The following is a 25,750-nucleotide window of genomic DNA, read 5'->3' as shown; positions in this document are numbered from 1 at the left end:
ATTTCTATAAATACAGCAATAATGTCTGAGGAGTACGTACAGTGTAGATGTCAGAAGTACTTTATTTAATATAAACAATGTTCACATCATTCAGTAGGTTTCAAATATTAGAATACTTAAATCTAGCAAAGTGATTTGGAAAATAAGCAGCATGAGCAAATGTATTTTTGTTTCAACTTCCAAAGCACAGAATCTACTGCTCAAATTATTGTGTTATGTAAGCCCATCTGAAGAGAAATGTACAATTTGGCAATTAGTGCAAAATTTGCAATGTAATTGGCCAGCGATTTTACAGCGGGTGGAGACTGCCTAAACGAAGTCAGGAGTGAGGAAGGTTGTCATGCATTAGTCGAGGCTGCATTGTTACTCCATACTCAGAGGCATAAGATTGCTGGGATAACTCAATATGTTATGCAGCCTGAAGAGTTCCTAGTTAGTTCACAGTTGCCTATTCAACTGTGGATCACTTCCAGAACAATAGACACTGATCATTTTATGAATGAAAGACTTTACAACTACAAAATACTTTTGTCAGACAGACTGTGAAGGCGATTCGACCATTGTGAACTAAAAAAACAAAATTATCTTCATGACATCCTTTATAAAAAGGGTAGCATTAAACTGTCAACAATTAGGCTGGCTCAGTTTTATTAACTAATCCTCTATTAAAAAGAAACTGGCATCATTGTCATTGCAGTTCAGGGAAATGTCAGGCAGGATCATTAATGAAACTCGGCTGAGTGGATGTGGAAGTACAGTAGCAACACAATGACTGCCGCCAATCAGCTGATCTCAAAAGACAGACAATGGCACATAGTTTACTAAATAAACAGTTTACAGCATGGTGCATGGATCAGTAAATACTAATTGGGTGGTATGTGTTATTACAGAGATCACAAATTATAGCAGGAGCATTTTATTGCATTGCAGACGGATGTTTTAGCACGCTCATAAATCTAATTGGCTTTCAGCTCAAAACCACAAGAGCTAGTCAATATAATGACCACCAGAAGGTACATTCTAATCACAGTGTGTTTGTCGAAGAGCACAGCAATATGCTCAGATTCACTGTGTCATAATCACACAACAATATTTGTTATTTTTTAGATAATTAAAGCTACATTCTTTGATTATTTGCTTCTATCCCACTAAAGAGTACTCCATAAAATAGTTAAAAATCACACAACACCAGGTTATAGTCCAACAGGTTTAACTGGAAGCACACTAGCTTTCGGTGGGACGCTCCTTACACAATCACCTGATGAAGGAGCGTCGCTCCGAAAGCAAGTGCACTTCCAATTAAACCTGTTGGACTATAACCTGGTGTTGTGTGATTTTTAACTTTGCACACCCCAGTCCAACACCGGCATCTCCAAATCCATAAAATAGCCACTTCTTGCAAGCCAACAACATAAAATACAATTCGCTTAAAGGAACATTATAAACTTTACAGCAACTGCCATTTCCTTAAAGGTATTCAAGTGGTGCAAGAGAATTTACACCCGGCTGGACAACTAGTCGTGCAGAAAATGCACATTTTAATACTGGCTAATGCTCCTGCTTAACTTTACTCTGGCTTTGTTAGCTGTCCACGTTCTCTTCTGGGGGTCAGTTAGCCCAGTTGGCTGGATGGCTGGTTTGCAATGCCAAATGATGCGAACAGCATGGGTTAAATTCATGTACAAGCTGAGGTTAACATGAAAAGCTCACTTTCTCAACCTCTCCCCTTGCCTGAGATGAAATCACTACCAATCGTTTCTCTCGAATGAGACAGCAGCAGTACAGTCTGGTAGAACTATTGCGATTTTACCTTTACTTTTTTCTTTTATTCTGCAATGCACGGCATATCAAACTACAAAGAAACACATCTCAATTATGGCCTTGGAACAATCCTACAATGCTTAACAAGCACCCACTTAATAAGCAACACTCCAAAACAGCAATTTCCCCAATTCTGAACCAAGAATAACTTACTCTGCAGTTTCAAATACCATAAGAACCAAATTTGAAGGATGAACTCAAATTTCAAACTCGGTTGGGACTCACTTGTGCTATCATATTAGAGTCGAGAGTGGTACCTCCACTTGTAGGTGATCCTACCACCAGAGATATATTTCCCTCCCCACCCCTATCCACTTTCCATAAAGAACCTTCCCTCCACGACTCCATCAGTCCACACCGCCCAATAACCACCCTCCCCTCCTGGCACTTTCCCCTGCCACTGCAGGAACTGCAAAACCTGTGCCTGCACCTCCCACCTCACCACCATCCAAGGGCCCAAAGGAGCCTTCCATTTCTATCAAAGTTTCACCTGTACTTCCACACATGTTATTTACTATATCTATTGCTCCTGATGTGGTCTCTTCTGCACTGGGGAGACAGAGCACAGAGCGCTTCAGAGAACATCTCCGGGACACCCGCACCAACCAACCCCACTGTCCCGTGGTCGATCACTTCAACTCCCCCTCCCACTCTGCCGAGGACATGCAGGTCCTGGGCCTTCTCCAACGCCACTCCCTCACCACCCAACGCCCAACGGAAGAACATCTCATCTTCCGCCTCGTGACCTCCAACCCTACGGCATCAATGTGGATTTCACCAGTTTCTTCATTTCCCCTCCCCTCACCTTACCCCAGTTCCAACCTTCCAGCTCAGCACCGCCCTCATAACCTGTCCCACCTGTCCATTTTCCTTCCCACCTATCCACTCCACCCTCTCCTCCGACCTATCACCATTACCCTCACCTCCAACCATCTATCACACTCTCAGCTACCTTCTTCCCAGCCCCACCTCCCCTCCTATTTATCTCTCCACTCCCCGAGACTCTCAGCCTCATACCTGATGAAGGGCTTTCGCCCAAAACATCGATTCTCCTGTTCCTCGGATGCTGCCTGACCTGCTGTGCTTTTCCAGCACCATACTCTCTACTCGAATCTCCAGTCCTCACTTTCACCTGTGATATCATATTAGGCAATCACAACAACCCATCAACTCAATTACAACCCTATAACTGTCTGCTCAGAATCAATTATTTTATATCTAATCACAAAAATTTACATCATCTCAATAACACAGTCTCAAGATTCCACATAAAATGAAACTGAAACAGTGTCTCAACAATTATGCAGAGAACACTGGAGATGACATTTGGGAATTATTCTGAAGTTTCCAGGCATAGTCCATTAATGGACTATGGAACCTGTTACTCCTTGTGCTTCAACCCTCCCTTGCATAGCAACAGCACTGAACTTGAGCAATGGTTTCCAGTTAAATATTCGATTTGATGCAGTTTGAAATAGTGCAGTGGTCCAGCCACTTGGAAAAAATTAACTTGTCCCTTAAAAGTCAACTCACAATAGAAATGATATTACAACAATAAAAATGAATGCAGAACTACACAAGGAAGACGGAAATTTTGAAAGTGATATGATTGATGCTCTTAGGATTCCAAGAAGTAACACAGCAGACTGCTGCAAGTTATAGCAGATTTATAGAAAGTTATGTTCATGACTACACAATAGGTTGTCTCCCTCTCAGCAGTGATATATAAAGAGACAGATATAGATGAAGCAGATAATTGAGTTCATTTCAAATTATCTAATCCAGACAAAGTATCACACATCCCCGGTGACAACTGCTAACTTGATCAAATTCAAGATATTTTTGATACAAACAGACGAATTAGGAACAGGGATAGATTATTTAGTCCTTTGGACCCCCTGTGCTATTTGGTGAGCTCATTGCTGATCTGACTGCATACACAATGTAACTTTTGTGCCTACTCTCTGTACCCTTGGGTCCCCTTATCAATCAAGAATCTATCCCACTCAGCATGCAAAATATTTAATGATGTTTGTCGCCACTTCTTTCTGGGGAATAGAACTTCACAAACTACTTGTCATGGGAGAGATAAAAATCTCGACACCTTGAATGGAAGAACACTTTTTTTTAAAAAGCTGATCTACCTAGTTTCTCTTCCACAAGGAAAAATGTCTTCTTAGTGTTCACTGCCAAGTCACAGAGTAATTCTTCATTTTGAACCTGCACATCCAACATTGAGAAAAAGCCATTCATCTATATTGTACTTTTCACAACCCTGGAATATCACAAAGCATTTTATAGTCAATGAAAGACTTTGTAAGTAGTTGACTGGGTGTACAGAACTTGACAATTGATGAAAAAGGTCACTTTATAGAAGAATTTGATCTTTCACTCATCGGGTCAACTTACAAGAATATCAATTCAGCAGTTTGTTCTTCCTGAGAGGACACTTTTGATTTGATAGCAAATAGAGACTTGTTGTAGCATGAACATAGGAATGCATCCATTAATCTAACACCTATCAAACAGCATCAAACTTGGCAATTCCTTTAACAGTATCCAGCTGCCAACCAAACAGCACTCGTTGAGGGCTACATGTTTGTACTCAATTGAGTTTAGAAGGATAAGTAGGAGGATATCATTGACACTTACAGAATACTGAGAGGTCTGGATACAGTGGATGATGGGAAGATATTTCCACTGGTGGGAGAGACTAGGACCCACGGGCACAGCCTCAGTGAACGGACAACCCTTTTGAACTGAAATGAAGAGAATTTTCTTCAGCCAGAAGGTGATGAATCTATGGAACTCATTAGCACAGAGGGCTACAGAGGCCAAGTCACTGAGTGTACTGAAGACAGCGATAGATAGGATCTTGGTTGGTAAGGAGATCAAGGGAAATGGGGAAAGGCAGAATAGGGTTAAAAAACATATGAGCCATGATTGAATGACAGAGGAGATTCAGTGGGACAAATGGCAAAATTCTACTCTTATCTCTAATGGTCTGTTTTCTACCTCAATGCAAAAGTTGGTTTTCCCTTGAATTTGCATTCTTGTGAATTGTCCAAGTGCAAGTTAAAAAGCTTTAAACAGAATGTTTAGTTTTCAGCAATACTTTACAAGTGTAGTCACTATGGAAATGGAGGACAAATGACCTAAACTCCTCCTAAACTCCATCAAGTTCAGACCCAGAGTCCTCAGTCCTGTAAGCATTCTTTGGACACCCTCCAATACCAGCACATTTTTCCTTAGATACAGAGCTTAATAGTGCTCACCATATACTAAATGCAATCTGACCAGAGCCTGGAAAATGAAGATTAAAGAGACAAAAAGACTTAGCAATGCGCAAAAGCTAGCCTAGATCTCTTTGAGATAGGTGCTTTGTAGAGCCAAATACTTATGTAACTCTCATGTCCCCTCCAAATCCAAAGTAATTTTCTGGTTGGGGTACACTAGACCGTTGGAACAATTCCTGACAAGATGGAAGGTTGTTGAGGAAAACTCTATGGTTACTATTGTCTGAGCACAGCAGCAGACATAAGACAAAAGAAATAGGAGCAGGAGTAGGCCATTAGGCCCTTCAAGCAGTATTCACACTGGAAAAAGACAATGTTGTCGAGGAGAATATTGAGATACAGGTGACCAGCCTAGACTCGATTGAGGAGGTGGTGTTAGCAATTCTGGAAAGTGTGAAAATAGATTAAGTGAACTGGGCTGGATGGGATATATCCTAGAATTATCTGGGAAGGTAGAGAGGAGTTTGCCAAGCTTTTAGCTTTGAACTTTATATCATCATTGTGGACAGGAATACTACCAGAAAACTGGAGGATGGCAAATGTTGTTCCCTTGTTCAAGAAGGGGAGTAAAGACAACTCTGAGCCTTACTTTAGTTGTGAGTAAAGTGTCAGAAAAGTTTATAAGAGAAAGCATTTATAATCATCGAGCAAGGAATAATTTGATTAGGGATAGTCAACATGGTTTTGTGAAGGCTAGGTCATGCCTCACAAACCTTACTGAGTTCTTTGAGAAGGTGACCAAACAGGTGGATGAGGTTGAAGCAGCTGATGTGATGTATATGAACTTCTGTAAGGCATTTGATAAGGTTCCCCATGGTAGGCTATTGCACAATATACGTAGGCCTGGGATTGATAGAGATTTATCAGTTTGGATCAGAAATTGGCTAGCTGAAAGATGACAGGAGGTGGTGGTTGATGGGAAATGTTCATCTTGGAGGTTACTTACTAGTGGGGTGCCGCTGGAAATAGAAACATCATAGATGTAATCACTACAATTCTGGACAATAAGCTGGATTTGGAATTCTCTTCCAAATGTTAACTTTCACATTGCTAATGCACAAACTTCCTCAAAATTGGTTATCCTCAAACCTCAGGCAACTTCTTTTAATCAGTGTCCCAATATTATTTTCATTATCCCTTGGTAAAGTGCATTTTTCATGAAGATTATATAGAATCCCTACAGCATAGATACAGGCCATTTGACACAACAAGTCCATGCCAACCCTCCCACCCAGATACAACCAACTCCTGCATCCCCATCCCCATCCCTGTAACCCTGCATTTCCCATAGCTAACCTACCCAACTTACATATCCCTGGACACTATCTGCAATGTCCCACGGCCAATCCACCTAGCCTGCACATTTTTGGCCTGTGGGAGAAATTGAAACATCTGGAAGAAACCCACACAGACATGGGGAGAATGTGCAAACTCCACCCAGACAGCAATCCGAGGCTGGAATCGAACTCAGGTCCCTAGCGCTGTGAGACAGCAGTGCTAACCACTGAGTCACCTGTACATAAATAATACAAAATCAAAATACTGTGAATGCTAGAAATCTGGAAAGAAAACAAACAGAGAAAAGTTACATGTTTTCAGGTCAGTAACAGGGAACCCAGTGTAACATTTCAGGCCTCTAACATAGAACAGTTTTTAACTGAGTAAGGAGTCAGGGAGGAAACAGCAAAAGAAATCTGTAATAGGTTGAACGGAAAAGAACCAAAAGTTAGGTTTGGAGAAGCTAAAGTGACTACTATTGTTAGTCTGGGAACAAGGAGTAAAAGGAGTGATGGTATAAATGTGGGGAAATGGGATGGACACAGTCAAAGACTATTAAAGCAAGAGGCATAATCAGATCAGATCAGATGTAATGCAAACTGGAGATAGGGGAGCTGTGACTTTGTAATCAATAGAGGCTTTTAACCAATTCCCAGAAATGCAAATAGAGAAATTGCGTAAAGGAAGAGCAGAGTCAAAGATTCACCATATGAAAGCAACAAAGCGATAGAAATTGGAAGGAAAACGGGGGGCACTTTCCAGTTAGAGGCAGGAATAGAAAACTCCATCAATGCAGTCAGCAATGTACTGGAAATATTTGATGGAGAGGCCCGAGTATGACTGAAATCAAAAGATGTGTTTACTTGAAGTTCTTTAACATATTATTGAGGTTATATTCAGTATGGTTTCATTATAGCTTTGTTCATATAACTCTGAGATACAGTTTGGGAGGGGATCTCGTGGCATTGACAAAGCATCACTCACTCTGAGCCACAGGTTTAGGATTCAAGACAGATGCCAGGGCTTGTTGGCCATAGTATGTAGTCAAACAGGTTGATTGTCAGTCTATCAACGCTTCCAAGACATATGCTGAGTGGTGATAATAGCAGGAGTAGTAACCAACAGTGTCTTCTGATAAGGCAACCTGCAAAGGCAATGGCAAATCACTGCACTATCTCGCTCATAAGCACGGCCCAGTCCACAGGCCTAACCCTCATAAATGTGCTCAGAAGAACAGGCAGATACTTTTCAGATCAACCAGCAGATATCCTTTGTTTCACAGAATGGGAAACACAGTCACAAGCAAGTGCCTTATGACAATTCCCATTGTTTGAATAGCAGACTTTGAACTAGCACAGGGAGAGTGGTTCTTGCTAAACAGATTCAGGACAGGTTAGTCTACCCTTGTAAAGTCAATCTCCATTGTTGGGACATCAATATAAACTGCTTAGACACCAGAAGAGGCAAAAATGTTGCACATTACCAAGGAGTAGTCCTCTATAAATTCAAGTGGTTGAACAGTCACACTAAACTCAACTTCCAGGCACTTATTCCAAAAGCTGAATAATTACCTGGCTGAAAACAAAGTGAAGGTTACAGGTAATAAATTTAAATCCAGATTTTCAAAGACAAGAAAGTTCCAGCTTACATGTTATTACAAACTCTGACAAATTCCAATATAACTATAATTAGCAAGGATTTATAAAAACATTGGCTGTGATATTCAGTGGCTATCGTGAAATTTTATTCAAATGTGATTGAAAAACAGGGAGGGATATCATTGTGTTTTAGCTTATTGTAAGCTGTCATTGTGGGTATCCAGTCACATCCATCACAAGATAGGAATAGCAATGGTCCATTCAGCTTTCACATTTCCACTAGATCACAGTTAATCTTGAGACGAACTCGATTACAATAACTTCATTCCATTTATTTACATTTTCACCCGGTAAGGGCATCAAATCAAGCATGAAAATGTCAATTGGCTCTACACATGGTGAGTTATAGTGGCAAAGGGAAAAGAGTTTCAGAGTTCCCCCAGAATTAGACTCTTTGCATCTTTGGACAAAGCCTGACAATGGCCTTGGTTTATTCCTTCAAATCCAAGGAACCATGACTTTGGTTGGCTTAAATGTCTTTCTGTCAGAGTGGAGCCGATCAAAACCATTCTGCAATCAAGCCATGCTTTTAAAAGAAGACTGCCCATTTCTGCTGGTCAGCTTTTTAATCTGACTTACACAAGCCAGCCACCTATCTTAACTGAAATTTGCCTTTCTCAACGTAAGCATGTTTATTTTCATTTAGTCCCAGTTCCAAACTGTTCTAGTCACATTTTACCACTTATACATCATTATCGTCACCTTCATGTTCCTCTATCTACTCACAGCAAACTACTCACCATGCTGACACTTATATCCTCCATACCAATGTCCACCAAAGGCCGACCTCAGGAATCACGTTGAGATTAAATAAAGTTTCAAAAATGAAATGCAGTAATCACTATGTTAACAATAATCAGCTATTCACAAAATCTCAGACATTTTGTCTCTTATAAAAGCAAACTTATATTCAGAAACACCATATCAAAAGGCAGGTGACCTTTTAAAGGACTCTATTAGTTATTAAGTAATTCATGAACTCAGATGACCCCACTGAGATAACTGTAGCTTCTGGAAATCAGGAGAAAGTGAGGACTGCAGATCCTGGACATCAGAGTTGAAAAGTGTGGCACTGGAAAAGCACAGCAGGTCAGGCAGCACCTGAGGAGCAGGAGAGTTGACATTTTGGGTATATAAGCCCATTCTTGATGCAGCACTCTGAAAGCGACTGAGTCCAATTAAACCTGTTGGACTATAACCTGGTATTGAGTGATTTTTAATATTGTACACCCCAGTCCAACACTGGCAACTCCAAATCATGGCCTGCATGGGTTTGTTCAAGCCTGATGTAATTTAGTATGGATGGCAGTCATCTTTTTGGTCAAACTAAAAGAATCTCGTTAAGGAAATAATGTAAATTTGACAGTACTACTGCAATTATTTACAGGTAATAAGAAAATGACCTACAGAAGATACAGACCGTTAGGAGTAGACTTGCCATAGTTCTATCTCCTACAAATTCCATTTTACTCTGACCAAGTACCTGTGACATTACAACGGATGGCAATTACTGTCAGTAATCCTTTCAAACACATATTCAGACACAACCATGACAAAGGATTCAGCCCGAAATGTTTACCTTCCTGCTCCTCGGATGCTGTCTGACCTGCTGTGCCTTTCCAGCTTTATATCTGTTGACACACATAACAAATGCTGGCCCTATATTAAGCATAATAATTATTAGATCACTGTTCACTTGTACTTTTACATGATTGGTAACAAACTGGTAAAAACAGTTGTCAACTTGTCTCCTCCTCGTGAGGCCAGCCATTTCAAAACCTAGAATTTTAGTAACTTTGTTAGATTTCTCATTTTCAAACTTAACATTGAAACTGAACATATGATAGCCATCATTGAATGCATGTTTTCTTTCCTGTTGGATTACTATCACGACAATACTAGCGTATAGACTGATCTCCTCTTGGTTCAAAGTTCTCCTCCTGGCTTCAAACCCAAGAAAAACACTGCATTTGTGCCGAGCCTCTTCGCTCTCAATGTGCATATTCCAACACTTCCTTGCTATAATTAGCAGTCCGATTTATTTTAAATTGCATTTTGTTTCTCACTTCTAGCTATGAGTTTCTCCTTTTACTTAACCACAACTTGCCTTATTGTCATAATGTTCAATGACCCCAAGTTGTTTTACTTACTACACCTAGTCATGCATTGAAACCAACCCCTTTTATAACTCCTGGTTTGTGTGAACTCGTGTTAATCATGAGATGTTCCTTTCACTTCTTTTGCATGCCCTTACATTTGAAGGACAGTCACCACATGGAAACTTTTCTAAGTCTTCAGAAGTGTTCATATAACAGAATTATCAGTGGTACAACATGCTTTCAGCTTTGCATCAACGGACCATCTGTGCAGTATAAATGGATGTTACAGCCCAAACTGACTCCAATGCTACAATGATTGGGAGCTAGTGCCTGAATCCACTTTAGGACAAGTCAGACTTGATTTTTACTAAAACTACAACAATATTATTGGAGTACAGCACAGATAGGAGACTAACTATGTCCAGTTCAAGTTGAACCACATTCTATTCTGAGATTTATATTTCAAAATCAGGCTTAAGGCAGTATTTTGACTCAATACTGAATCCTAATCACAATACTTCTAATATCAAGAATCACCTCCATTTGAAAACCTTGCCTGTAATAAAAAGGGTACAGGAACACACAAGACATGTGATCAAATTGTGCCTTTACATCAACCTGTTTAGACAGCGCCCTAGACACTTTTAAGATAACACACTAATTAATTCTCCATCAATTCACTTAACAGAGAAATGTTCTCCTCAATATCATGTGCATTACTTAACCTTGCAATAAATTACCTTTTCTTCCAGACAGTTTTGTTGGACTCTAAATATCTTATTTACGAGATGCTGTCTATAGTGATAATTGTATTTAAATTGCATCAAAAGCACTTAAGAGTTTCAATGTCAAATATATGTGACTATTTACAGTTAAAAAAAATTCATAATGAAAAATGACACTTTGTAGTGATTTTCAGAAATAACAGGGAATTTGACTACATCTTATTTGCTTGTATGATAACACTTCCTACAAACTTTGAAATCCTTTTTTGAGCATCTGAAAATTAAGGTCCTGCTGGCATTCGGCTAATTCTCACTAAATAGAATGATTGGAGTTATTACAACATAGTTTGTGCACTAACATGTGGCCTGATAATATATTCAGCCACTAACAGTCATGAAAGTTTTTTTTTAAAATATCACTCTCTTCTCCAAGCAGAAAACAACACTCATTAAGACATTTAGCAACCAAAAGATGCTTAGATGGCCATGAGTGGAAGACTAACTCCAAAATATTGGAAAGGGAAGATCGTCCAATGTACAGTCCCTGCAGACCAAAGGTTATCGTAACAATAACTATGAAACAAAACACTTTTACTCCATAATGCTGAGCCACAAGTGAAGTTCACAAATGGAACATTGCTCGGAGTGATATCAATCAAACAGCAGGAGGTCAGCTTTAGACATATTATTAACTCATTTTTAAAGCTGATGCTTCTTTTCCTTCTGCTCAATAATTTCAGTCTCCACTCCTTTTAACAGTAAACAAAGGTTCGGGTATATGGGACAGTACAGTACAGCATTGTAGTGATAATTTTACACACTCAGAGATGGAGGAGTCAATAATTTCTTGCCATCTGAATAAAACATCTCAAATTCCTGAGCCAGCAATACTGTGAGGCTTAGTTTCCTGAGTTGTCCATTACTTTTAAATGTTGCTTTCAGCCACCCCCTTTGCTGTGTTTAACAGCAAAAGCAAAGCTCAAAATTCGAGGCACATCGATGCTTAAAAAAAAGTGCAAATCACGCCAGTCTGCTTTCCTGGAAAATTGACCACATACTCCAACATTATATAGCTACTTGCATTTAATTCACTTATTTAATTTAAGAAAAGCATTTCAATATACTTCACAGACATGCAACTAATTCGAGCAAATCACATGACTAATATAAAGTCAGGGGAAGTAGGTTTTAAGAAATATCTTGAGAGAGGAGACAAAGGAATAGACAGGGAATTATGGAGTTTAAACCTGAGCGTTTAAAGGTAAGATTACCAAGTGATGACATAATTAAAGTCAGGGATACATAAGAGGCCAGAGTTAAAGCAGCAAAGCGATCTTACAGAATTGTGGAGCTGTAAGAATTGGACCAGGAAGGAATTTGAAAACAAGCATGTGTTCTTAAAAAAAAGAGACATTGCTGAATCACGAGTCAATACAGGTCAGCCACAGGGACATTGGACGAATGGAAGATGCTACAAATTATGAATAAGCTGAAATTTATAAAGGGTGAAGTTGGGAAACAAGCCAATAGAGCACTGGGATAATGAACAGGATATCAAAGGCATGGGTGAAGATTTCAGCAGCAAAATCAACAGGAACAGTACCTAAGAATGTGAAGGAGCCACACATGAAGCAAGTCATAGAAATTAGCACCCAAACTCTCAACCTAAATATCAGAATCTTAAAATAAACAACCCATACAGCTTTATTTTTCATTTCATATGGAACACATTTTATTTAATGATTTTAAAATAAATATGCTAACGTGAACCCCATCTGGTTCCCATATACTTCATATTTGAAGCACAGCTTGATGAGAATCTGAACCGCTTACATTAAATTGGAAAAGATAATTGCAATACCACAACTATGGACTGATGGAAAATAAAAGCTTGGACCACCTCATTGGGTGAGAGAATGAAGACACCAATTGTGTGAGCACTTCAAGCTGCTGACAACAGCAATGCTACTAATACTTTCTGACCAGGCTCTCAACATTCCATAGTCATTCAATTCCTTCTACTCTGCTGCCAATATGCTCTCCCAAATCTTCACCATCCCACCCGAGTGCTAAATTCAAGGCAAAATCTGAGCATCAACTAACAGAGACACAACATGAAAACCATGTCAGCCATTCACCTTATAAATGTCCTTGGCTGAGACTCATTAAAGTATACAAATTTCTCTGTTAAACATTTGTAGCAAAAACTTAAAAGAAGACCCTTGAATGAAACTGATGTTAACAGTACTGTGTAGAACAGGAAAAGAGATGGTCTGTTAGGTGGCATCAGGGAAAGCTTGCCAATGAGGAGTAAGTGCATGGATACAATGAAGGCAGGAATAGACGGTATTTTCGAGGAGAGAGTTAGCAACACATGAGAATCAGACACGTATACAGCAGCGTAGGTGGGCGGGGTAACAGAAAAAAGGTGAAGAAGAAAATGATCTCACACACATAGCAAACCGAGTCAAGCTTCCACCTTAATTCCAAGCTAAAGGACATCTCTGTGACTGCTCCGATTTTACACAACAGCTGGCCTTATGGTCCATCAGAGACTGTTACTTTAGCGTTAATTATTTCCTACTTACATGCACTTTATGCTCCAAAAGCTAGTGCTCCCAAATAAATAAGTTGGACAAAAACCTAGTGTTGTGTGATTTTTAACTTAGCACATTTCGGAACAATGTGAGGTAATGCACGTCAGGAGGGCTAACAAGGAAGGTATTATATTATGAATAGTAGGCCAATGGAAGGTATTGAAAGTCAGAAGCATGATGCAGATCCCTGAACAAGTGGGTAGGATAGTTAAGATTTATATGTGATATTTGCCTTTATTAGTCAATGATATAGAATATGTATAGAGCAGGGACATTATCTTGGAATTGGATAAAATGCCAATTAGGCCTCAGTGAGTACTACATTCAGTTCAAGCACTATGTTACAGGAAGGATGTGGTTGCGCTGGAAAGGGTTCAAAAGAGATTTACAAGCACAACTGCCTGGGCTGAAGAGTCTGAGCTAATTGGAAAGATTTGATGGGCTGGGGCCATTTTCTTTGGAGCAGCAAAGGTTGTGAGTGGATCTGAGAGAGGAGAATAAGATTATGAGGGGCACTGGCAATCACTTGTTCCATGAGTAGAGGGATTAGTAACTGGGGGATTGAAGTTCAGGTTGCAAGTTCGCTCACTGAGCTGCAAGGTTTGTTTTCAGACGTTTCATCACTATGCTACGTAACATAATCAGTGAGCCTCTGGTGAAGTGCTGGTGTTCTTCATCTGTATGTAAGGAGACTGGTGAAAGGGGAAGGACATCACTTCAACTGGGACAACATATCCATCCTAGGACAGGCTAAACATAGTCACGCACAGGAATTCTTGGAAGACTGGCATTCAAACTGGAACTCCATCAATAAATGCATCAATTTGGACCCCGTTCACCAACCTCTGAGAAAAAGAATCAGAAATGATAACACCGCCCTTAACAGAACAAAGCACATAAATAGAAAGCAGGACAGAACACCAGCGCTTCACTGGAGGCTGACTAATGATATTACCTAGCATAGTGACGAAACGTCCGATAACAAACCTTCCAGCTCAGCGAGCATACTTACACTCTGGGGACTGAAGTTGAGTTGGAAGGCCAGAAGGAGATTGAGGAGAAATGGTTTTGCTCAAAAGGTGATGAGTGCCTGTAACTCACTGTGTGAAAGATCAGTCAAGCCGAAACTCACGGAAACAGTTTGACACAGTTAAGCAGTAGTTAGATATTCACTTATGCTGCTATAGCGTCTAGGACTATGGATCAAAATCTGAAAAGTGTGATTAGTGCAGTCTAGTATGGGCACGATGGGCCAAATGGTGTCATTTTGTGCTGTCAGTGACCGTGAGTCTATTCCCAAGTTTTGCTTCAGTCATCATGTCTCAGCCAAGGCATAAAACCACAGACCCACAATTGTTACTGTGTAGGAGGAGGCCATTCAGCCTGTACCAACCCCTCAATAATTACACAGTTCCAATGGCCTGGCTTTTCCCCCATATCCCTGCACATTGTTTCTTTCTGAACAATCATCCAATCTCTCTTGAATGCCTCTGTTGAACCTCTCTCCACCACATTTCCAGGAAGTATATTCCATACCCTAACTAGTCACAAGTTTTCTCGTACATCACCCTTATTCTTTTGCACACTACTTCAAATCTATGCCCTCTTTTTCCCTTGGTTTTAAAAGTGAAGTTTCTCCCTAACTTGATAACCTAGCCTATTCATGATTTTGAAAATCACTATCAAACTACACCTCAGCCTTTTTTTCTGAAGAGAAGAGTCCAACCTCTTTTAACCTATCCTTATATCTGCAGTTTCTCATTCCTGGAACCAATCTTGTAAATTGCTTCTGCACTCTCTCCAATGCATTCTTATATTTCCTATAATATGACCCACAGAACTGGACATAATACCCCAGCTGCAGTCTAATACATGAGTGATACAGGTTCACCTCCTTGTTCTTGGACTTTCTGTTCCCATGAATAAAGCTAAGCACACTGTTTTATTAATTACTTTTTCCACCTATCCTATGACTTTCAATGATCTTTGTGATATATAAATCCAGTCCAAATAGTGAATTCAGAAAAGCGAGTCACAGAGATGTATAGCATGGAAACAGACCCTTCAGTCCAACTCATCCATGGTGACAAGATATCCTAAATTAATCTAGTCCCATTTGCCAGCACTTGCCCATATCCCTTTAAACCTTTCCTATTCATATACCTATCCAGATGCCTTTTAGAGTCATAGAGATGTATAGCATGGAAACGGACCCTTCGATCAAACCCATCTTTGCTGATCAGAAATCCCAACCCAATCTCGTCCCACCTGCCAGCACCCGGCCCATATCCCTCCAAACCCTTCCTATTCATATACCCAGGAGAAAGAGAGGACTGCAGATGCTGGAGATCAGAGCTGAAAAATGTGTTGCTGGAAAAGCGCAGCAGGTCAGGCAGCATCCAAGGAGAGGATTCGCAGTAGGTTAAAATCTTCTAGAAAGTAAATTCATATACCCATCCAAATACCTTTTAAAAGTTGCAATTGTACCAGCCTCCACCACTTCCTCTGGCAGCTCATTCCATGCACCCTCTGCATGAAAAAGTTGCCCCGTTGGTCTCTTTTATATCTTTCCCCTCTCACCATAAACCTATACCCTCTAGTTCTGGACTCCCCAATCCCAGGGAAAAGACTTTGTCTATTTATCCTATCCCTCATGATTTTGTAAACCTCTACAAGGTCACGCCTCAACCTCCAACGCTCCACAGAAAACAGCTTTAGCCTGTTCAGCCTCTCCTGAGAGCTCAAATCCTCAAACCAGGCAACATCCTTGTAAATCTTTTCTGAACCCTTTCAAGTTTCACAACATCTTTCCGATAGGAAGGAGACCAGAATTGCATGCAATATTCCAACAGTGGCCTAACCGATGTCCTGTACCGCCGCAACATGACCTCCCAACTCCTGTACTCACTCTTCTGACCAATAAAGGAAAACATACAAAACACCTTCTTCACTTTCAAGCAGCTATGAACCTGCACTTTAAGGTTTCTTTGTTCAGCAACACTCCCCAGGACCTTACCATTAAGTCTATTAGTCCTGCTCTGATTTGCCCTTTCAAAATGCAGCACCTCACTGTTAAATAAATTAAACTTCACCTGCCACCCTTCAGCCCATTGGTCCATCTGATCAAGATCCCGTTATACTCTGAGGCAACCTTCTTCACTGTCCACTACACCTCCAATTTTGTTGTAATAACTATCCCTCCTTTGTTCAAATTATTAATAGCAAAAGTATAATATACAAAGTAGTGGAACCAGCACCAATCCTTGTGGCACTCCACTGATCACAGGCCTCCAGTCTCAAAGGCAGCCCTTCACCATCACCCTCTATCTTCTACCTTTCAGCCAGTTCTGTATCCAAATGGCTGGTACTCCTTGTATTCCATGAGATCTAACCTTGCTAACCAGTCTCCAAGGGGAACCCTGTCGAAGATAGTCAGCACAAAGCCATATCCCTCCACATTATGCTGTTTTTTTAAACAATTTCCAGTGAAATATTTTGCTGATACTTGCACTACTCTTTGATTAAGCATATTAGCCCAGATATAAACAGAGTAGTGCTCGGAAAACCCAAGGAGTTGGTGTTAAAGAGGTTCTGCTAAATCTAAACAGCAGGATCTCATTATGATGATGATCTTCTGTTTTCCAATTACTTCCAGCCTGTTTGAAAGGCATGCTGACAGGGGAGAAAAGCCAGCAGCAGGAAACTGCATCCCCAATGGATTTGCAACAGAGTGAAAACTGGAATTTTGGGACTGAGCAAACAGGGTGAGGAGGAAAGACACAGTATCCAAAATGGAAGTCTTGTTTTGTGATTGTGTTGGTGGTGATAAAGATGGTTATGATGGGGGTAGGGTGGGGATGACATTGCCTCTCATCCTGGTCCACAAGCAGTGCCAGAAAACAGAGTTATCTGCTGAAGGTGACTTTGATTAAAACATCTTTGAATACATTGTACATAGGCAAACGTGAGGACTGCAGATGCTGGAAACCAGAGTTTAGATCAGAGTGGTGCTGGAAAAGCACAGCAAGTCAGGCAGCATCCGAGGAGCAGGAAAATCCATGTTTCGGGCAAAAGCCCTCCGAAACATGGATTTTCCTGCTCCTCGGATGCTACCTGACCTGCTGTCCTTTTCCAGCAGCACTCTGATCTAAACATTGTACATAGACCCTGTGCAGATTTTAACAAAGGTGAAAAATCATCAATTTGCAGTGTATTACCCTTTCTCATCTAAAAATGCTAAACAGGGAAACTGTATCACAACTGGATTAATTACAGTTGCTACAATTTAGAAAATAGGCATTAAATAGGCAATTTTCTGTGGTCCGTAGAGATCTATGCTATATGGATGTACCATATCTACCTCAAATGACCTACGACATTATGATTTAGCCTCTAATTTGGATTGTCAGCATGTAACATATTAAGTCCAAAAATTCAAAATCTCATTGTTTTAACACGGGAACCAGAAGGTGATCACTATGCAAGACGACAGCAACAAATACATGTAATGAGAGATTTACCAAACTTCATGAAAACAAAACCAAATGCTCTTTTCACGAGTTACCATTCTAACTACAGCAAAATGTTCTTTTCAACAGCCAGAAGAACTTCCTAAGTCAACAAGGCCATTTAAAAATAAATCAAGTGGTAGCTGCCAGAACAATCTAATCAACATTAATGTCCTTCAGAGAAGGAAACTGCATCCTTACCTGCTGTGGCCTACATGTGACTCCAGACCTACAGCAATGTGGTTGTTTCTTAACTGACCACAACCCACAGTTGAATTTTTAAAAATTGCTAGATGACTTCAGAAAAATAAATCAAGTAGTAATTTCTGTGTAGATGAAATTAGGTAAAGCCACCCTTGTGACATTTGTGTGGGCAAAGGGGACAGTGTATGTTCAAGGTATGTTAGTTACAAAATACAGAAAGAGAATCATCACATGAAGCCCAAAAATGTGCAGGTCAGGTGAACTGGCCATGCTAAATTGCCCATAGTGTGAGGTGCATTAGTCAGAGGGAAATGGGTCGAGGTGGGTTACTCTTCGGAGGGTAGGTTTGGACTTGTTGGGCCGAAGGGCCTGTTTCCACACTGTAGGGAATCTAATCTAATCTAAAAATATATTTATAGAAAAAGAAGTCAGCAATGTGAACAAATCATTGTAATTGTTGTAACTGCTGCTTAGTTTGACTGCTTAGAAAACAATGCACTACCATCACTTTGGTACTTTCAGGAGGCCTTTTTGATGCCTTTCACTTTTCAACAATTGAACTGATTCTAAAATTCTCCACTGAGACCAAAATACAAATTTTATTTAGCAAAGTGCCTGACAAATCTAAAAGCAGTCCAGCAGGATCAATAAGAAGTCAAAGATTTTATGACATTGAATACACACTTCACTGATGGACTTTATACTCCTCTGTAATCAAGTGCCAATGAAAAGTAAACAATTTATTCCGTTCTTTCTCTCCAGATTTCATTTATCATCCTGCTGTTTTGTGACCTTGCTGCTATCCAGATCTCAAGTTCCCATAGTGAAGTAGTAACATGAGTACAGACAGGTTGATCAGAAAAGAAATTAGATAAATTGCTGGTTGTGTCCTTCAAATGGGCTCACGACCCTCAATTGCCTGGGACACCACACGTAGATTTTATTGTTACTACCGAGGCACAGATTTAGTTACTTTGTTTTCCTGGTGTTTTGCAGTATTCAGATCAATCAAACCAACAAAATATGCTAACTGTAGTTAAAACATAGGGACAAGCACTGCTACCCACACAGCAGACAGTGATTGTCTGCCAACCAATCATGCTTCAGGGCATCTGATATGAGGAACTTTAATGGGGCTTAACTGTGGCAACGCTCAGCCAATCAGCTTTTGCATTCTCAAACACTGCGTGCAAAATACATGTTGCTATTGCCGACTGGAATTTAAGTAAAGGGAGGTTCATATCCCCTCCACAGAGTGTTGCATCTCATTGATTCAGCTGCCCATTAACAAACTGATACTATCAGTGACTTGCAATTCTTCTGTTTTGGGATCAGCAAGGGTTTATCAGGTGAGTTCCATTCCTTGAATTACCTGCTCCAAAAAAAATTGTTCAAACTGCCACCACAGCACATTTGCACCACAATGACAGCTCTATTAGATTAAGATTAAATGATGCTGGATTCATTGTCACTTAAAATCACAGATTGCTTACAATAGAGAAGGAAGATGTTTTTTCAATCCTGTAGCATTCCTACTTGGTATAATAACTCTATTCTTCTCCCCACAGCTTATGATATTCACCTATTTCCACTTAAATGTTTTGGGGATTCTATACCATTCACTGTTTCTGTTGGGACATTCCATATTCTATTAACCTTTGCATTAAAATATTCCTGCGCAATTCTTATTTTAATCTGATCATGATGCTCTTAAACTGTATGGTTAATAATGCAGTAATTAGTGGCAAACATGAATAATTTTGAAATTTTTAATCACGCTTCCTCGACCTCCCTTGCTCTAATGGAACACCAACTGGCAAAAATCTCTGCTCAGCACTCAGTTAGCCATGGTTTCATGCTGATGAATCCCATCTACACTCCTTCCACAGTCTTGAGATTTTCTTCAAATATAGGAAACATACACTGACAATAATCTCATAGCCACCTGACCATACAGTTGTCTAGTTTGCGTTATGTTTTGGTTTTGCACTCTTCAGGTGCACTTACAACACTCAGCCAATTGCAAATTCTTCCAAGTTTTATTAATGTGTCCTCCCACTTCGAACGATTTGCATATCTGAACTCTGAAGTCTCTCTGCTGCTCCAATCATTTTAAGAATTTGCCATGTAGATATGATGGCCACTCTATTTGCTGAAAAATGTGTTGCTGGAAAAGCGCAGCAGGTAAGGCAGCATCCCAGGAGCAGGAGAATCGACATTTCGGGCATAAGCCCTTCTTCAGGGCAAGCAGCACAGCAATCTCACCCACAAAATTCAGATACAGGGATTCTATTTGTGTTTAACTTTGCTTTTTATGGTTTGCTCTGTTTGAAATTCAAGGAATTGCACATTTGGATAGGATAATTCTTAACGTAGCTCCATCCAAAGCCAGGATCATCTAACAAAACTAGATGCAGATTAATGGAGTGGCGAACCTCAGTAGCCAAATAAGTTGAAGCAATTAGCCATTCTTACTTTGTCATATCACAGTCAACATGATTTTCTTTTTAATTTATAAATAACCACAACATAATTTTCTACTTCAGCTCCAAATTGTTATATTGTATTTTTAACTTAATAACTTACCTGTTACAGTGGCTGTACTGATGAGTATAGTCAGGAAACACTGGGTCCACATGGTCATTGTACAAAGTCCAGTAGTAAAAGCGTAGCAAGAGTTTTCAGGTGAGGCACAGGAACTGCTCCCACTGGACATTCCTCCTATACCTTGGGCTTTATATCAGCTGCCTGCAAGAGTGAAAGGACATAACTTAATTATTAAAAGAAAATGACAAGACTAAATTGAATCAAATTGCAGCGAAAGTTTATAAAGGTAAAAATAGCAGTTGTTGCATAGATGTCATGTGAAAAATGCCAAAAAAGCCTCTCATTTCTACTTCTTTGTTTGACTGTCCAAAAGTAGGAACCATTATAATGACCTGCATGTCATATCTTTAACACATGAGCTCACATGCTTCTCCAGTCTCAACAGAGGTGAATTGTGAAAAGTGGCTACAAATTATTAAGCTGCTTGATCTCACAGTTAGTAAGTACAAGTTCTCATTCCCCCAACTCTCCTCAAAAAAAGAAAAATATACAAATGTGACTTGCCCACTTCTTGAATTGATTTAACAGTTTATAGCATGAACATTATTTTTAATTAATCTGCAACAACAAAAACTAGTTGCCTACAAACTCTTTGCTGCACCGGAGACATTCTCTCATTCAAAAATTATTCTGATAGGTTTCTGAAAACGTTCTTGTCATTTTTGTTAGCTTAGATCCTAGAAAGACTACCTGTTGACACTAATCCCTTGCAGGCATTGGCCAATCGTCCGGTCAAACAAAGCCCTTTCTCACAGGAGGCTATTTCTTAGCTGACCACTCATGCTGTGTTCAACACATAACTTGTTGGAATCCAAGACGAAAAAAAAACTTTCAAGCTTCTTGACCTTTCTGCTGTCATATTACAGCTGCATTTGGTGATTTTTTTTCACAAAAATAAACCAAGGAAGGTTAAAATTCCCAAATCTTGATATTGATCCATTCCTCGGCGTTAAAGGAAGTATGTGACTCATTCACAACTGTAACTTTGCTGAAACCACACATGGTGCAACTCCTCCGATGTTTCCAAATTGGCCCCACAGATTTAAAATGGAACAAATTCAGAACATCAGGCACTAACCCCGAACTATTTATGAACTGATCTGAAAACTAAACGTGGTTAACACAAAAATCTTTCAATTATGTCATTCAATTATAATTAAATTCAAAACATTTCAAGGAACAACATTTTGATCAGGTCAAGAATTTGATCATAAGTAGGTAACAGTCTAGCTCTGTCAATATGTCTCACTATTCTCAGCTAAGGGTAGCACTTCAACCAATTAAATGTTGTGATCTGGTCCAGAAGGTGTAATAAATTGTAATTATCCTAATGACATAAAACTTATTACTAATTCATCGTGATAATGTCAAAATACTGTCACTACAACATTATATTACCAAAGGACTTATAAAGGGTCAACGAAACAGATTAAAAATAACTAATTTGTCGGGTTATATGGAAAACAGCTGGAGTGAAGGCCTAATTTATATAGTTCTAGCAAAGTGCCAACACAGGCTCTTCAATGTGGGATACTAATTGGCTTCCTTCTCTTGTATTAAAGGTTCTACAATGTTTCAACTCTCTCCTTGACTCAAAATAAATAAGCTGGCCTTGCATCTCTAACAAACCAATTCCTGAGTAAAAACAATATTGCAAGTCGTTCAACACGAAACCTTCCATACATCACTCTGCTAGCAGCCTGGCCAATATGAGCAAATTAAAAGTTACAATTGACCCATAGAGGCTGTATTTCTAAGCCACAATATAAATCACATCAATTTATGTCAAGGTTCTTTTGAACATTGACCTTTCAGGCTACATTGCTACCATCAGCAGCGTCACTGCAATCCACTCAGACCAGAAGCTCTTTTCTGTGGGATAGAATTAAACAAAGAGAAAACACCTTTCTTAATATTTTGTAAATCATAAACCTCAATAATAGAGTTTCTTTTTGCCTTTTGTTGAGAGTCAGTTGCTTGAAGTTTTGCTTTAGGAATTCCACCACATGCAAAACATTTAGAACTATTTAAGGGACATCGTAAATGTTCACACAAAAAAAAGCAATAATTTTGTTTTGCAGATTTAGCCAATTAGTTCAAAGATGCAAATTAAATTGCATTTAAAACAACCCTTCCCCACTGCTCATGTGATCACTGCCAGTCTATCCAAAAGTGGCCTCCCTGACTGTGCAGCATTCCTCCCAACTTCCCCAAGATATGGTAATAGAGGTCAGGAAACTAAGATCTGGAACTTCCTGGAACTTACTATCAATAACGTTCACCATGAATTGGGTTATTACCTTCTTCCAATCAAACCTCAAGTCAAAATTTCATGGTCAAATATTTTGATAATGCCTCAATAATCATAATGACAAAAATCAGGAATCTTGGGAGCAGCGCAGCCAATTGCATGTCCCGTCTGCATCAATGACCAAATGGGTCAGATCAGTACTGGCCAGATGTGAAATACAAATATACTCACCATATCAAACCTGACAAATTACAAAAGCAAAATTGGCTTAGATCCTTCACTTTGCTACAGTATTGAGAATTAAAGGCCATTTTTAAAATTTTTTTTTTAGTACAACATATTACTGCATCAAAACCTCACAAGGTGCTCGACATGAAATAAAGTATAAAGACTGTTGTCCAAAAGCTGAGAGGAACAGGTGGATTTTAAGGGTGTTTTATAAAAAGAATACATGTTCGGGACGTTCAAGAAGGGATTTCCAGGGCTTGGAACTCTGCCCATTCCCTCAAATGCCCTCAATCAAAATCAGGTTTGCTTAAGAGGTTAAAATGAAAGGAATGGCAATATCCCAGCACATAGTGAGGCTGGTGAGAGAGAGAGAGAGATAGGAGGGTGCAGTCAGATTTGAAAGCAGGAATAAATCAAGATGTTGTTTTGACCAGGGACCAACACACTGAGCACAGGCACTGTAATAGTCAAGTCTAAAACAATGTCATGCAACATGTTTACCGCTCACCACGTGCAGAACCAGCACTATGTGGCAGATCAGTCACAGCTCTGGTGAGAATAGACATTCTTCATAATTGTGGTGGTCTATTCAGTTTAGCAATCCATAGCAACATTTAAAGTGGAAAATCCTGCAGGGGAAAAAAATCTTCAAGGCTAAAAGAAATGTGGCCTCATTGTATTAAGGTATATGGTAAAGAAGCCACCATTTCAGGAAAACAAAAATTCTGTTGTTATTCCTCAACAAGATGCTGTGTGGTTATTGGGTGCTGCTGCTAAAGTTATCTTTTGATAGTTGTCAGAGTGCATTGCATTACTTTTCAGCTTTAGTGCTGTGGATAGTGGTGAATATAATGACCTGATCATCAAGCATCAAAATCCTATTGAACAACTCTAGTGTCAAAGTAAAAGTGGCAGGAATAAGGGTTTCAGCAAAAGTTGACTCAAGATAGAGGTGAAATTAAATGAAATTACGGAAGTGGAAATACACATACAAAGATGCAGACATATTGAAATTAATCCTGACATCAGGGCAGTGAGCAGTGTGGTTTACTCTCAGTTTGCAGGAAAAAGAATGAAATTAGTAGCAAGAGAACGGGAGCTTGGAACAAGGACTGAAAACAGCCTTCCCAACACCTGATTGGCAGACATTTTTGCTCATTTCACACTGGATATTGGAGAAACAGTTTAATGATTTAGAAACAATGATGGAGTTGGGAAAGGAGAAGCGACAGCAGGTATCATCAGTGCACATATGAAATCTAACATTGCTTTTGGATGACATTGTTCAGGTTCAGCTTATCAATGAGAATTATGAGGACACAGAGGGTAGCTCCTTGAGAGACATCATAGAGAATGGTGTGGGAAGAGTAAGACGAGCCATTTGAAGTAATATTGTGTCTTCCATTGAATAGGAGAAAGTGAGGTTTGTAGATGCTGGAGCATGTGTTGCTGGAAAAGCGCAACAGGTCAGGCAGCATCCAAGGAACAGGAAATTCGACGTTTTGGGCACAAGCCCTTCATCAGGAATGAGGAAAGTGTGTCCAGCAGGCTAAGATAAAAGGTAGGGAGGAGGGACTTCGGGAAGGGACAATGGAGATGTGAGAGGTGGAAGGAGGTCAAGGTGAGGGTGATAGGCCGGAGTGGGGTGGGGGCGGAGAGGTCAGGAAGAAGATTGCAGGTTAGGAAGGCGGTGCTGAGTTCGAGCGAATCGACTGAGACAAGGTGGGGGGAGGGGAAATGAGGAAATTGGAGTTCGACTGAGACAATGGAGTTCTTCCATTGAATAGATGACAATAAAACCAGGTAGAAGTAGTGCCACCAGTTCCAGATTTAATTTATTTTTCTATTTATTTACGATGGGATTTTATAATTCAACTAGCTTGGAAGTCTCAAGAGTAAACAAACCCTCAAGGTCAACAATGGCCTGTCCAGACACTTTGTTGCTTAAAACCATGCACAGAATAAAAAGGGCACTTTTTATTTTTTTAGATTCCTTACAGTGTGGAAACAGGCCCTTCAGCCCAACAAATCCACACTGACCCTCCAAAGAGCAACCCACCAGATCCATTCCCCTACATTCACCCCTGACTAATGCAACTAACACTACGGGCAATTTAGCATGGCCAATTCACCTAACCTGCACATCTTTGGACTGTGGGAGGAAAGCCACATAGACATACTTAAGAATCAGAATTCAACCATTTGAATGTATACAAATTCAAAATTAAATAAAAAATGAGCAAAGATTTAGCTTTACTTTCTTAAATTTTGAATGTGTGATTATACTCACAAAGCAAAGTTTATTCCATGATTTTGCATTTTCCTCGAATTCTATTTCATCATAATGTCAAAATTTATTTTAATTACATATGCATACATATGCCCCAGTCCATAGAAATGAAGATCCACACTTACTTTGGTTCTTCTGGACAGAAAAATCACACAAGAGCCAAGTGATTGCAACAAAAAACAAATTAA

At 39.7% G+C, this 25,750-nt stretch overlaps 1 protein-coding gene across 4 annotated transcripts in view; it reads right to left on the bottom strand.

The window, feature by feature from the left end:
- adgrl3.1 (adhesion G protein-coupled receptor L3.1) overlaps nucleotides 1-25,750 on the bottom strand; it is a 653,616-nt gene that overhangs the window by 409,463 nt on the left and 218,403 nt on the right. For all 4 annotated transcript variants that reach the window (XM_060840056.1, XM_060840071.1, XM_060840064.1 and 1 more), the window contains one exon: nucleotides 20,773-20,934. In XM_060840056.1, the coding sequence (XP_060696039.1) occupies nucleotides 20,773-20,902 (130 nt within the window). In that variant the 5' untranslated portion in view covers nucleotides 20,903-20,934. The remainder of the gene's footprint in view (nucleotides 1-20,772; nucleotides 20,935-25,750) is intronic.

Source organism: Hemiscyllium ocellatum, chromosome 2 (genome assembly GCF_020745735.1).
Source record: "Hemiscyllium ocellatum isolate sHemOce1 chromosome 2, sHemOce1.pat.X.cur, whole genome shotgun sequence".
Taxonomy (NCBI): domain Eukaryota; kingdom Metazoa; phylum Chordata; class Chondrichthyes; order Orectolobiformes; family Hemiscylliidae; genus Hemiscyllium; species Hemiscyllium ocellatum.
Note: the sequence above shows the minus strand (reverse complement) of the source record. Positions and strands in the feature narration are given on the sequence as shown.